The sequence below is a fragment of the Rhipicephalus microplus genome, chromosome X (genome assembly GCF_043290135.1).
Source record: "Rhipicephalus microplus isolate Deutch F79 chromosome X, USDA_Rmic, whole genome shotgun sequence".
Lineage (NCBI taxonomy): Eukaryota > Metazoa > Arthropoda > Arachnida > Ixodida > Ixodidae > Rhipicephalus > Rhipicephalus microplus.
This window is the reverse complement of record NC_134710.1, coordinates 188,348,302-188,362,529: the sequence shown is the minus strand read 5'-3', so window position 1 is coordinate 188,362,529 and position 14,228 is coordinate 188,348,302. Positions and strand designations below refer to the sequence as shown.

The window sequence follows — 14,228 nt, the reverse complement described above, 5'->3', positions numbered from 1 at the left end:
GCGAATGGTACATGGCATGGTATAGTAATTATTAAGGTCCATTAAAACGTCCCATCAGCCTTGATCTGAAATAAAACTTCTTGCAAGCGTTTCTTTTCTCACCAGCTCAATGGCAGCAAGAACATCACGCAAGATCATCGCACCTGCAGAGAGTGTTTCAGACTAATTCAAGCACGCATCGGCAGAATGCGAGACGGCAGAGGAAATGGGAACAAAACACCTTTTACGTCACACAGCCATGATCCACTTATTTCGCTGGCTCATAATGCAAGAACAACTCGAGAAACTCTGAAACTTCGTTCCCGTAGGACCCGGCGTGTACATGTTAGTACAATTGACTATGCAGCAGTTCATGATTCAGATAAACTACGTGCTAGCGAACATTGGGGGAGTGTTTCGTTCTGCTCGGGCTCTCAATGTTTGTCTTTTCTGACGGCCGCGCGGCCGCACGCCAGTCTCAGTGCACGGAGTCTATACAGTCGAGCCCACATATAACGGCCCACTTAAAACGAACTTTCACTTAAAATGAACAATATTCATGTGACCATGAAAATACACATTGCTTCAATGGCACATAATCACACTTACAACGAACGTCTCTGAGCGCCGCTGATCGGTTACAGCGAACGGAGTCGGCACTCTATCGACTTCTCGGGAAACCACTTTTGACCACCGCTCAGGCATCAGCGAGGAGCCCATACATTCTTATTGTTAAACGCTGACCCTGTCTCTACGCCCCTCTAGTTGCCGCTCTCCCCGACCGACCGCTTTTTGTTACGCACCCCTCCGTTCTTTGTCCCCCCCGCTACTCTGAGCACCTTGCATAGCCAGACGAGGCCCGTGTTTTCACACTGCCACCGATCTTTCGAAGACCGGTCGGCTATCTACCCTGTTTTTATTGCTGGTACTGTCATTGGCGTCGCCGGCCTGGAGTGACTAGACCATTTGCCAACATCGTCGGCCACCGACTGTATCCGACCATCTGCGTCTAATGCACCCGCGTACGCTATCCCACCGACTATAATAATTTGGGATTAATTTCATGTTTAGGACCTGTTCTCGCTCACTACGCACTTGTCTCAGCATGCCCTCCGCACGCGTGCGGAAGTGCGAAAACGGTTGTTAATTTGCGCAGAATGAATCGCGAAATATCTAAGTCGGTGAGACCACACAAACTTGTCAGCGCAACAAAAGGATGTTTTGACCACAGCTGCCAATTCTATGAACACCGCCGCGCGCACCGATTCAGGCGGCTGTGCTTTGACTTCTGCACGCGCAGGCACTCTTTCAAGTTTTTTTACATGCGAGTTGCGCCTTTCAAGCAAGCTACTGTTATGATCGGCCTTCCTGACATGGCGCCGCTTGGACTTGAGACGGTAGCGGCACAGCGCTCCCAGAGGTGAACCACAAGAGACAACGACACGCAAGCCGTACTTGGAATTTTGTGGTGCAGCCGTCTCTCCGCGTATTACCGTAAAAACCCGCGTATAGCCCGGGGTTTTTTTCTAGATTTTAGGGTGCGAAATTTCGGCCCCGTACTATATGCGGGTCCCAAGAATTTTCGGCCCAAATTCAGTTTCGGTTTCGGCATAGCGCGGTGCTATCATCATCATCAGCTGTCTGCGCGCTTCTGCGCTAGGTAGTGTTAGCGGCGTTAGTCTTAACTGGTCAGTTGGTCAGTGGCCTTTGCTTCAACTTGGTGCCCATAATGACGGCCTCGATTTTGCTCCTGTGATTTTACGCCATGTCAGGACCGCGCAGGCAGTACTCTGCTGCTTTTAAAAGAAAAGTTATCGCTGCTGCCGAAACCATCGGCAACTGTGCCGCGGAGCGGCAGTTCGGAGTCAACGAGCGGAGCATTCGCGGTTGGCGGAAGCAGAAGGAAGCCCTCTTTGCATGCAGCGGCCAGCGAAAAAGTTTCCGCGGACCAAAAAATGGAGCATTTCCTGACGTGGAACGAGAACTCACAGACTTTGTGCGGGAGCAGCGAGCTGCACATCTCGCTGTCAACATCGAGCTGCTACAAGCGAAGGCAAGGGAGATCGCTCGAGACAAAGGCATTCAGCCGGAGGATTTCAAAGCGAGCAAGCATTGGGTGTCTCGCTTCATGCGCCGCGCTGGGTTCTCCCTACGTCGGCGTACGTCGATCTCCCAGAAGCTACCAGAGAGCTACGAAGAGCACCTCGTGGCTTTTCAAAGGTACATAATTGTGTTGCGAAAGGCAGTCCCCTTTCAGCTGGGCCAGATCGGCAACGCGGATCAGACGCCGGTCTACCTGGATATGCCCTCGGCGCTGACGGTGCATCAAAAAGGCTCCAGGCAAGTTATCGTGCGGTCGACTGGAAACGAAAAAACGCGGGTGACTGTAATGTTATCCTGCACGGCTGACGGTCGCAAGCTGCCACCCTACGTGGTGTTCAAACGAAAGACGCTGCCGAAGGGGGAGAAGTTCCCGAAAAATGTCGTCGTCCGCTGCCAGGACAAGGGGTGGATGGACGAATCGTTAGTCCTTGACTGGATAAAGTCCGTGTGGTGTCGACGGCCCGGAGCACTGCTGGGGCTCCCTTCGATGCTTGTGCTCGACGCGTTTCGGTGTCACCTGGCCGACTCCGTAAAGCGACTGCTGCGCGACTCCCGCACCGAGCTCGTCGTCATCCCGGGAGGGATGACATCACAGCTGCAGCCGCTTGATGTGTGCCTTAATAAGCCATTTAAGGACCATGTCAAGCGCCTGTACGTGGAGTGGATGAGGTCCGGAGAACCAGAAGTGACCCCTGCCGGACGGCTGAAACGGGCCTCGCCAGCGATGCTCTGCTCGTGGATAGTCGAGGCTTGGGCCTGCATTCCAGAGGCGCTCGTTTGCCGCGCCTTCAAAAAGTGCTCCATCTCCAACGCGCTTGATGGCACTGAGGATGATGTGCTGTGGGAGAACATTTCCGACAAGGGAGCTTCGGAAGAGAGTGCGTCCGACGACGAGGATGAATGAAATGTCAATAAATGCATTTTTTCCATTTTCCTCGGACTATATTCGGGTGAAAACTTTTTTTCTCACGTTTGCTATCCCCGAATTACACCCCGGACTATATGCGGGTCCGAGCTATATGCGGGTTTTTACGGTACCCTTTGAACTTACCCGACCGACTGGTGACCTATTAAAGGCTGTTTACAGTCAAAGCGGCTTAAAAAGGGTGGTTATTTTTGTACGTCTCTGTTCGTCGGCGTGCCGCGGACAATAAGCCAAGTGACTGAGAACCATCTGCGGATGCATTTCCCACGTTCTCTGCGGTGTCTAATACCGCTGTTTCCACAAGTCATGGTCTGCCTGGCGCCACATACTCATCACTGCAACGGTCTACAGAGTTGATTTCCACGTAGGATTCAACATCTTTCTGCTGTGCTGTGTCGTGCGTGGTGTGCAGTGTTTCCATGGGACGAACTGGGCGTGCTTCTTCCCTCTTTCCTTGGTCAGAAAAGAGGCGGCATTTCACCTCCTCTTTTGGGGGCGGTGGTGAGAATGGCAATTTTTATTGGACTGTCCTGGCTTCCATTGTTTTTCATGCAGAGAATCCTGGGAAGGCTAGGACATAAAACACGAGCGCCGAGGTGCTCCCGACAAGCTCTCACAAGCTCCCAGAAGCTCCCAGCATGCTTCCATCGAGAGTTTCCATGATGCTACCACCATCATCTAACATGCTACCTGTAAATATTGTAATTAAAAGTTACTGTTAGCAGCTCCGGGCTCCTCTCCTCGACTTCTCCCCAAGACTCTGGCTGGCTCCGGTCCTCTGGGCAGAACCCCAGTTACATTACTACCCCACCTGCCTCCTTCTCGCGTGCTTTGGTTTTCAAGGTCGCCCTCCCACCGCAGCTTCCCTTCTCTTCACTCTATCGCAACTCTTTGCCCTTCTCTCGCAAATCTGCTCTTCTCTCTTGATCACAACTCCTTGGCCCATCTCCACTTCTCTGCGACGCCAGCAACGCTGGCTCGAATTAGTTTCGTTTTCCGACTAGAAATGGGCTCAGAGCTGTTCCATGCATTCTGGCATGTGCGTCGCGTGTGCGCTTCTTGCTCGCTCTTGGTGTGTGCGTGTGGTAAGGATGGCAGACACGAGGACTTGCACGCTTTTTCCTGCCGCTCAACAAAACATCGAAAGTGTGACCCCTTGGCTTGAGCATAATCCGTGCACTAGGTGCCGCTTTGCGGAGCGCTTTCTCATAGCTGTTGACCACCTGGCAGCCAACTTGCCACTTCGGGAATCCCGGTATTCAGCTGGGGAGATGGCGAATACTTCATGAGCGGCGGTGACGGCTACATGCGCACAAAACCGTTTTTGTGAGGCCGACTTCGTCGACATCGGGCCCGATGCCGAGCCTGAAGCTTCCAAACAGGATCACTCTGGCAGCGATTTATGGCAGCCCGTCGTCGACTACGACCTGGGAGAGCATGTGGGACATCTGTTGCGATGGTTTAATTACGGCCGATGACGATGCCGACACTGTGGAACCGTGCACGAATTAGGGCACTGTGAATGAAGTACGTGGCGAGAGCGATTTTGGGGAATCAAATTGCGAGAACGACGAAACTTTAGAGCCAGTGCCTCATGCCACGGGCCTCAGCGAATGAGCACCCTGCCGGTTTAAATGAACTAAAGACCGCCCTTATCGCTTCTGCTCTTCAAAACATGTGCATCACGGACTTTTTTGGGCAAAAAGTTTGTGTTTTTGTTCGGGACTTTTTTAAAAGCTGTGTTTCATTTACTACAAACTTTGAGATACAGCGAAAGGATGCCGCATCAGGCTGAGGTTCGTTATAAGCGGGCTCGTCTGTACAACGTTTAGATTGATTACTTTGACAATGGGATTAAAATAGCTTGCAGTCGGATTAACTTGAGTTGGAAAACTTGTAGTTCAGGTGAAGACGCAGGATGATTTGAAATGTTAAGCTTCATTGCAATGGTACTTTAGAAGAGTGTTTTTAAGTAAAAATTGATTGCGAGGACGAAAATTTGTGGATAAGTTTGCTAGTTGCATTGTATTTCCTAGACATGTCTTGGAATTATTTGACCTCATACACAAGCACAAACTTATCTGGCAAATGCAAATTTTTCGCGGTACAGGACACAGCTTTGACAAGAGGAAATCAAGATCCCAATAATGATTTGCAGCTTGAAGGCTTGGAGATTCTCTGAATTAAACTTCAAGTCGAGACTCTCACCATGGACGACATCACAAATTGTGGGATCAAGATTTAATTAAAAATTGACTAACAAAGAAAATGAAACAGACTGACAATGATGGTGACAGTGACGCCACCATGTGTGACCAGCTGCAATCGACACCAGAAAACAATCACGCTCTTAAAATTCTGCGCAACACTGTTGTGCGTGCCAGCAGCATGAGTGATCAAACTGTGGCATGGTTTTACGACATGAAAGACAGGAAACAATGCAATAACATCATGGCCATTTCAGCTAAAAGTAGTTGTGCCCAATAAAGTTGTCGATTATGATGTTCAGCTCATAGGAATTCAGGGTAAGATTATTTTGTGACCTCTTAATGAATTTCTATCACTGAGATAGTAGTAGTAGTACTTTGTTTCAACAGCTGTCACAAGCAAATATATTCCCGCTTGAGGCAAGCTCACAAATGGTCACTTCCTCCTAGCAATTGCTTAAGCACCCAGCACTTGAGAATAGCAGCAGCGAGACATCAAAACTTTGCATGCCTATAACTCAATACACACCTTGACTGCCTCCGCAGCGCCCCCCTGGTGCCTTGCCGGCATTGGCGAGACCTCAGAGTATGACGGCGGGGGCATCGGGGCTGGTGACCCCAATGACCCTGGGTCAGCCACTCCTTCCAAGCCACAACGACTTGAAGAACTTGCTGCACTTGCCACTTCTACAGCAACTGTTGGAGGGGCCAATGACAGTGGCACAGATGAGACTGCACTGGGTGGGCGCTCATTGTCGCTGCCAGGGCTTGTCAGCGAGCCAGAGTCGCCGTTCAGAACATCACCTTCAGACTTCCTCCTAACTGCTTCTTCATCCTGGGCAAAAAATTTGCAAGGATGACTATTACCCAACTTGATGGACCTGATTCAAAAGCAAAGTTGAGATTTGTCACTTTGATTGATTGATTGATATGTGAGGTTTAACGTTCCAAAACCACCATATGATTATGAGAGACGCCGTAGTGGAGGGCTCCAGAAATTTCAACCACCTGGGGTTCTTTAACGTGCACCCGATCTGAGCACACGGGCCTACAACATTCCCGCCTCCATCAGAAATGCAGCCGCCGCAGCCGAGATTTGAACCCGCGACCCGCGGGTCAGCAGCCGAGTACCTTAGCCACTAGACCACCGCGGCGGGGCAATTTGTCACTTTGCTACAGGAGTACTGCAGAGCCTTAATGAAACCTATAAAGATCAAGTGTTCGGCATGGCATGTAGTGAACTGTGTACTATTATATTTCCATATGTAAAGCATTGTTTTAAGATAACCTTTCTAATGAGTCATGCTGTTAAAAGGCCCCTCACCAGGTTCCACAACAAATTCTAGTTAGACACTGGCAATTATTGCGTGTCCAAAGAACAGCATTACACCACAAGAATTTTTTAAGCGGTTCATTACAAGCTGAGAAAACCAGCATTTGGAAGCGGCGCGAAAACACGATGCGAGAAGGCGCTCTCGAAACTCTTGTGGCTTACCTTGCGTGGCCTTCACATTCCAAATCTCTTCCTACCCTCTCTGCCATCAGAGCAAAAGGTCCCGTGCACATGACGTGCCCAACACGCGAGTGGCGTTTTGTTGACCAGCATTATTTTGCGGTCCATGGCCTATTTCTGCAGAATGGATGCATCAGTGTGCACTCATTTGGAAACACTGGCTTAGACGTGGTAGAATATATGAGCATAATGAGTGCTCGAATGTGCAAGACCATTAATTTTGTTTCCAGGGCTGGCATCTGCTCGATGCGTTAACCGTGGGGACGCAAATGCACGAAAAATGCAGGCACATTAGGCCTGCATCTCGTCACAATTCACGAGAAAAAAAAATGAAAGACGCACAGGTTCCATTTGTATGTCTCATTATTTATCTCGAATTTATTCATCTATCGAATAACAAATTACTCAAATTACACATGTGTGAAATAATTTTCACTGTGTCAGGCACTACTGTTGGCGATGTCAGAGCGCAGTCTACATACAGTCGCACCCCACTACAATAAAACTTACGAGGCGCGGAAAAAATTTTGTTAAAGCGAAAATTTCACTGTAGTGAAATCGAAAAAATATAGCTAATCTGAGCTAGCTAAACAAAGGTACGCTTAATCTCAAAATTCAAAAAATGTCCACTGCTTCCTATTCTTTCCCAGCAGCATCACGACGAGATTCTCATCCATGCATAGCGAGGCCATGGTGAAAAGCGTGCTGAAACAACGCCGAAAATTGCCTTCGTGATTGTCTTCACTATCACAACTCCTTGCCCTTCTCTCGCAAATCTGCTCTCCTCTCTTGATCACAACCCCTTGGCCCATCTCCACTGCTCTGTGACGCCAGCAACGCTGGCTCGAATTAGTTTCGTTTTCCGACTAGAAACAGGCCCAGAGCTGTTTCATGCGTTCCGGCATGTGCGTTGCGTGTGCGCTTCTTGCACGCTTTTGGTGTGCATGTGTGGTCAGGATGGCAGACGCGAGGACTTGCACGCTTTTTCCTGCCGCTCAACAAAACGTCAAAAGTGAATGAACCAAACAGTTGCAGTAACACGTTAACACCAGCAGCTGTCCGCCGTCAAAAGTAACACGTTAACACCAGCAGCTGTCCGCCGTCAAAAGTATCAGACAACATCGAGACAGAGGCAGGGTATCGTGGAGCGGCGACTTTTGCATTATTCTATGCCATTCTTGTCATCCACCACTCGCGGTGTTGTGCCGATTTTGTTGATAATGCGGATGAAGAGCCGCTCTGATTAGTTACCACACTGGCCAAGCGCAAACATAATGATAAGCATCGGAATCGGAAAAGGCATCGTTCCGAGGTTGCACCCAGCACCAGTGCATGCTATTATCGCCGAATGGGCTCGTTTTCGTCGTGACACCTGTCGAACAAAATGCATTATAGGGGCCCTGAAACACTTTTTCAAGTAACCATGGAATAAATTCACTAGAAGAGCTTATTGCCTCACGAATTCTACGCCGTGAAAATTTCAAGAATCCGTCCAGTGGGAGTGGAGTTACAGTGAAACCTCGCTAAACCGTACTCGTGTAAACAGTAGTTTCGTTTTAGAAGTAGCGAAGTCAAATCCCCGACTCGGCGGCCATTGAACATAATGCATTTTGTATCTGCATAAGCCGTATCAGCTTATCGCGTATGTATCGGTTAATTAGTTTTTCCAATTTTCGTTGCGCACTCGCCGCGGCATGTCGTCCCCCACTGGGCATCCTGACAGAACAGCAAGCCCCAGAGATCGAAACACGCCTCGCTTGTTTGTGTTGTTGATTATGGCGGCTGTGTTGGTGAGCGCCATCTCTTGGATTTTTCTGCAACAAGAAGCACTCGGCCGGCTAGGCTTCTGGTGTTGTCCACGCGATAGCGCTTTGCACAAACACTCAAACATGGTGTGCGCTTGCTTTGCTTTCTTTGTTCCTTTGGCGTCGTGTATAGGTGTTCTCTGGTTGATCCGTGCCGTACAACTCTCGCGACATTTTTCACGTGTTGTGTATGTGTGCTTGTGCTGCTTCGTACTTGCGTCATGCCGAAGCTGGGACGCAGACAGCGATGTGCAGACATCTCCGGACATGTCCGCCGAAGCCATTGTTGCCTTGGTTGTCGAAGTGTCCCCAAATGATAGTGATGAGGACGACATGAAAAGCGACAACACGGGTGATCCAGGTCCGACAGTGGCCGAAGCTGCGCATTGCGTCAGCATCATGCGGGTATTTGCCGAGAAGAGGGGGCTAGCGGAAAAGCTGGCTCACAGCATAAGTGAGTTTGAGGCCGCTGTCGTTGCTGCTAAGCCACCGCGTCGTCAAATGAAGATTACAGACTTTTTCACGCGAAGTTAATAAATTATTGCACGTTTTTTGTTCTTTCATCGCACTCCCTGAAGGTTTCTTTTTTTGACAGGTAAGTGAGCGACCCGACGCTATTTCGGTTAAACAGTACTACCGTTTAGTACGTACTTTTTCCGAGCTCCGGCCAACTACGGTTTAACAAGGTTTCACAGTACAAAAATTTGTCACATACTGCAATTGCATTATCTTTCCTCTCGTCCCAACGAAAGAGCTGGAAGCTAGGCAGGGACGGGTGGCAGGGAAAAGTAACTACCACGTCTCGTGACCTTGAGTAGTTCTTTTTTTTTTCGAATGTGCAACTTTTTCAGTGTGATCGCGCGCGTGAGTGGACAAGTAGCGGCCGGCCTCCCGCGGCGATCTCAGTGACTTGATTTTTCGGTCACAGATGCACAGACGATTTTTCACTCACAATCAACAGGACTGAAACCGGCGGCGGATTTTCTGCGACATGAGCTCTCTAACGCTATCGCGTTGATACACAGTAAAACAGGTTTGCCATATGTGCCCGCAGTTGTAGTTCCAAGTTAAAAGTTAAGTAACTTCAACAGTAACCAGCACCTATGACTAGACAAACATAATATACAACTTGCAAATGATAAGATTTCTTGGTATTACTGTAATTCATTTATTACTCTTTATCAGTGATGGTCACAGTGATTACATTGCTTACATTAAATCAATTACATATACTAACTGGTTGGCATCTAATTCACAAGACAAGGTGTAGCAGGAAACGCAGCTTATAGCATATTTACAGTTCCTTAAAGTGCAGCCTCATGGATGCTATGTTCCATGAGACAAGCTCCAGCACTCTGTATTTGTTTCCTCATCTCGGCAGCAGATTGTGTACCCTTTGTCTGCATTGCATTTAAAATCTTACTATTGTTTTGTTTTTTGTCATTTGATGACTTCCAGCCTTTCTTTAAAAATTTTTCCATTTCTGCCCGTGTGCTCAGAAGATTAGTGAAAGTGTTTTGAATCTTGGTAGAGTATGCTACAGGGACTGCATATACGTACATGCAATGTTTGACACTAGTAATATATTTGTACACCTCGATGTTTAATGGGAAACTGCTATGAAGTGCATATGCAACCGTAACTGTACTTTTGTCTCTTTACAACCATCTCATGCATATAGTTGACATTAAGCTTAATAACCTTCCCACAATGTGTAATAATTTGAAGGCTTTGCTCTTGAGCTTACCGTAAAATACCAATCAAAACCCCCCTCCCCCCCCCCCCCCCATCACCCCGCCACTCTTTGCCGACTCACCCCTAACTGCCGAAACCGAAACCACGCCAACAGCTACGATCTTGCCTAATCTGAAATTTAATCCAAAAATTGGTCATGTAACCACGTTGACCACATTCCCTGGCATTGGCACGACGCCTGCCATTTCGTTATTGTCGTTTGTAGGTTCCGAACGTGACAGCGGTGACTTCGGACATGCATTGCTATACAATTAAAAAAAATCAAGTCATACGATGGCATCGCCAGGCCGGAAGGAATGTGTGGGTCCCCGAGTGTGACAAGAAGTTCGAGAGCTTACTGCAACAAAACTTTGGCACTGCCAAGCTTCTGCGTAAGTTGAGCAACGTAGCGCCAGTGTTCAGTGAGGAGGTAGACGACGCTCTTTTTGAGTTCCTCGAGCAGGAAAGGAGCACTGATTTAATTGATTTGTGGGGTTTAACGTCCCAAAACTACTATATAATTATGAGAGACGCCATAGTGGAGGGCTCTGGAAATTTCGACCACCTGGGGTTCTTTAACACGCACCCAAATCTGAGTACACGGGCCTACAACAAGGAAAGGAGCACTGGACAAGCTATTAGTAACAGACTTCTCTCAGAAGAAGCTGTCAAAATAGCCCCCAGCTTGCAGCTAGAAAATTTCGCTTCATCGAGCCAGTATATCAAGAGGTGTGCGGTTTTGAGTGACAATGCGCCAATCAAAAAATGAGAGCCAGAAGACTCCTGACAATTTCTCAAAGGCAGTAAAGGCATTTCGCTCTGCTGTGGATAGCCTACAAGTACGCCACGACTACACACATTACAACATTTGTAATATGGACCAGACGATGGTCCAAATGGACTCGCCGACGAGCAGGACGAACAACCTGGTTGGGGCGAGCACCGTTCGCATTGCCAATACTGGCTGGGATCGCAGGAGCTTCACGATTGCAGTGGCAGCATGCGCAAGTGGCCACAAACTACCAGCTTTTATCGTTTTTAAGGAACAAAATGAAAAGATATCAACCAAAGCGTTCATGAGCCTTCATATACCAGGTGGGTGACGAAGTTTGTGCATTGGGATTTTTTCTTTTTGTTTTCACGGGGCAAAGTAACAATTAAGAAAATGTGCTTGATTGATTGATTGATTTGTGAGGTTTAACGTCCCAAAACCACGATATGATTATGAGAGACACCGTAGTGGAGGGCTCCGGAAATTTTGACCACCTGAGGTTCTTTAACGTGCACCCAAATCTGAGCACACGGGCCTACAACATTTCCGCCTCCATCGGAAATGCAGCCGCCGCAGCCGGGATTCGAACCCGCGCCCTGCGGGGAAAATGTGCTCGATTACAGTTACGTCAGTTGACTGGACTTTTTTTTTTTGTAACCTATGTTCACGTCACGGCATCAAAAAATAGTTGGATGACATCGGATAAACTGCAGGAGTGGCTGGCAAGGGTGTGGGGGCCGAACAACGACGATATGCTGTGGCTACTTGTGCTTGATCAGGCACCAATCCACAAGACTCGGGCGGCAAAAGACGCAATAGCGGAACGTGACACAGACGTTGCGTATGTGGCTGCGGGCTGCACAAGCCTACTGCAGCCAGCCGACATCCATTGGAACAAGCCATTCGAGGCGAACCTTCGGCGTTCTTGGGAGATGTTCACGAGCGAATAAAGAAAGAAGTGTTTCTCTGATAAAATTGCAAAGAAGGTCAAGCACTCAACATAAAACATCACATTTTAGTAATTCAGCAAATAATTTTTTGAAGCTCTAATTCATAACTCTATCATAGGGGTTCAATGTCCCAAAACCATGATATGATTATGAGGAAAACCATAGTAAACAGATCCAGAAATTTTGACATGGGGTTCTCCATAGTGTAGCTAAAGATCAGTATAAAGGCTTCAAGCATTTCTGCCTCCATTGAAATCACAACCACCGCAGTAGTTCATAACTCTCAGTGATTACGTTCTGGAATGATGATATCGTAACTACTTACTGTTGTTTCCGTTCTAAGTATCACTTAGATGTCTGGCACTAACGTTGCTCTCATGTGTTTCGCTTGAGCTGGCCAGTAAACATAGGAAGAAGGTAAAGAACTCAGTGGGACTGCCTTTATCAGTTGAAACAAAGATTCCAGCAAACTTATTGTCATGTATGCGATAGTGCCACATATTGTCGATAGAGCGGCCAGCCCAGCTGCCAGTAATCATGTGACCCGACTGCGATTCGGTATAAAGCTGCAGGTCTAGGCTGCCGCCCGGGCTCACCCTTTTCATTTGCTGTTGTACCGCCATACTTGCGACAATATGTAGCAATAAATCGTTTTGCTACTCTACGTTCGTCTCCGAACTTTGGACATCACATCTGGCGACAAAGTGATTCGAACCTTCAGCGGCGTTAGCAGAACAGAAGAAAGGTTCTACCCTGTTTGAAGTTCCTGGGGTGGTCGCCGACACATAGCGAGCTACTGGAACAGCAGGGATGGCAGACCCAGTCACGCAAGTGGTAGGAAAAATTGGCCACATGGAGCCTTTTGACGACTCCTCAAGCGACTGGACTTCATACGACGAGCGGTTGATGTCGTTTCTTCACTTCAACAAAGTACCGGAGGCAGACAAGGTTCACGCGTTCCTGAGCCTGATAGGGGCGAAGACGTACGCTCTACTCAAGTCACTTACCGCCCCTGACCTTCCATCAAGCAAGTCGTACGACACCCTCAGGCAATTGCTTGGCGACCATCTGGCACCGAAGCCTTCAGTAATTGGTGAGAGAGCCAAGTTTTATCGACGGTCTCAGTGTGAGACTGAATCCATTGCCGATTTTGTTGTGGAAGTGCGTTCCCTCTTGAGTTCGTGTGAGTTCGATAATTTCTTAGACGAGGCACTGAGGGACAGATTCGTTTGTGGTTTACAAGGACAAGATATTCAGTGAGTGCTGTTTGCTGAAGACAAGAAGTTAACCTTTCAAAAGGCAGTTGAAAAAGCTTTAGCATTGGATTCAGCAAGAAAAAGTATAGCAGAAGTGCATGGTTCAACAAGCGTCTCTGACTTACACCATGTAACTGCACAAAAGCCGGGGCATAAAGCAGTCGCACTAAAAGATGCCAGCGAAAAGAAAGCGTCCCACGTGTCGGCGGTGCGGTTCTTTTAAGCACGTGAGCAAAAACTGCAGACATGCGTCGGCGACGTGTTTCGGCTGTGGCAGAAAAGGGCATGTCCAGCGTATATGTCAGTCTGATAAAAACGCGAAGTTATCTCAGGCGCGAGCACGCAGCCTGAAAGTTCTTGACTGGGCCACAGAAGTGATGCTAAATGGCATGACGTGCTCGGCAAAAGATGCCATAAAAGTAAGCCTGTTGACCAACAAAATTCCACTGGAAATGGAGTTGGATACGGGAGAAGCGGTATCCGTAATTTTTCGCAGGCAATAGCAACAGTTGTTCCCCTCTTTGAAGTTGCGCACGACAAGATTGCGTCTACGCACTTACACAGGTGCATTAGTTGAACCAGCAGGAGTGGCTGAAGTTGTTGTTGAACATAATGGGCAAAGTGTTCTATTACTCTTGTATGTCACTGAGCAGGGAGGACCGGCACTTCTGGGCCGAGAGTGGTTACAGCACGTGCGCCTCGACTGGAACGCTGCATTTCCTGCAACAACCTCTGCTCGGCACGGGAGCCGACAAACAAGGAAGCAAAAGTAGAGATTGGCAAGCTTTTGCAGAAGTACAGTAACCTTTTCGAGGAAGAATTGGGATGCATCACAGAGGAGAAAGCAGAACTCTTTCGCAAAACGGACGCTCGTCCAAGGTTTTTGAAGGCGCGCAGTGTGCCTTTTGCACTGGTTCCAGCAGTGGAAAAAGAGCTTGACAAAATGCAGTCAATGGGTGTGATCACACCATTAGCCACGTGCGA

The 14,228-nt window shown here is 48.3% G+C and overlaps 1 protein-coding gene across 3 annotated transcripts in view; it reads right to left on the bottom strand.

The window, feature by feature from the left end:
- MYPT-75D (Myosin phosphatase targeting subunit 75D) overlaps positions 1-14,228 on the bottom strand; it is a 393,518-nt gene that overhangs the window by 18,377 nt on the left and 360,913 nt on the right. For all 3 annotated transcript variants that reach the window (XM_037428768.2, XM_075878366.1, XM_037428769.2), the window contains one exon: positions 5,744-6,049. In XM_037428768.2, the coding sequence (XP_037284665.2) occupies positions 5,744-6,049 (306 nt within the window). The remainder of the gene's footprint in view (positions 1-5,743; positions 6,050-14,228) is intronic.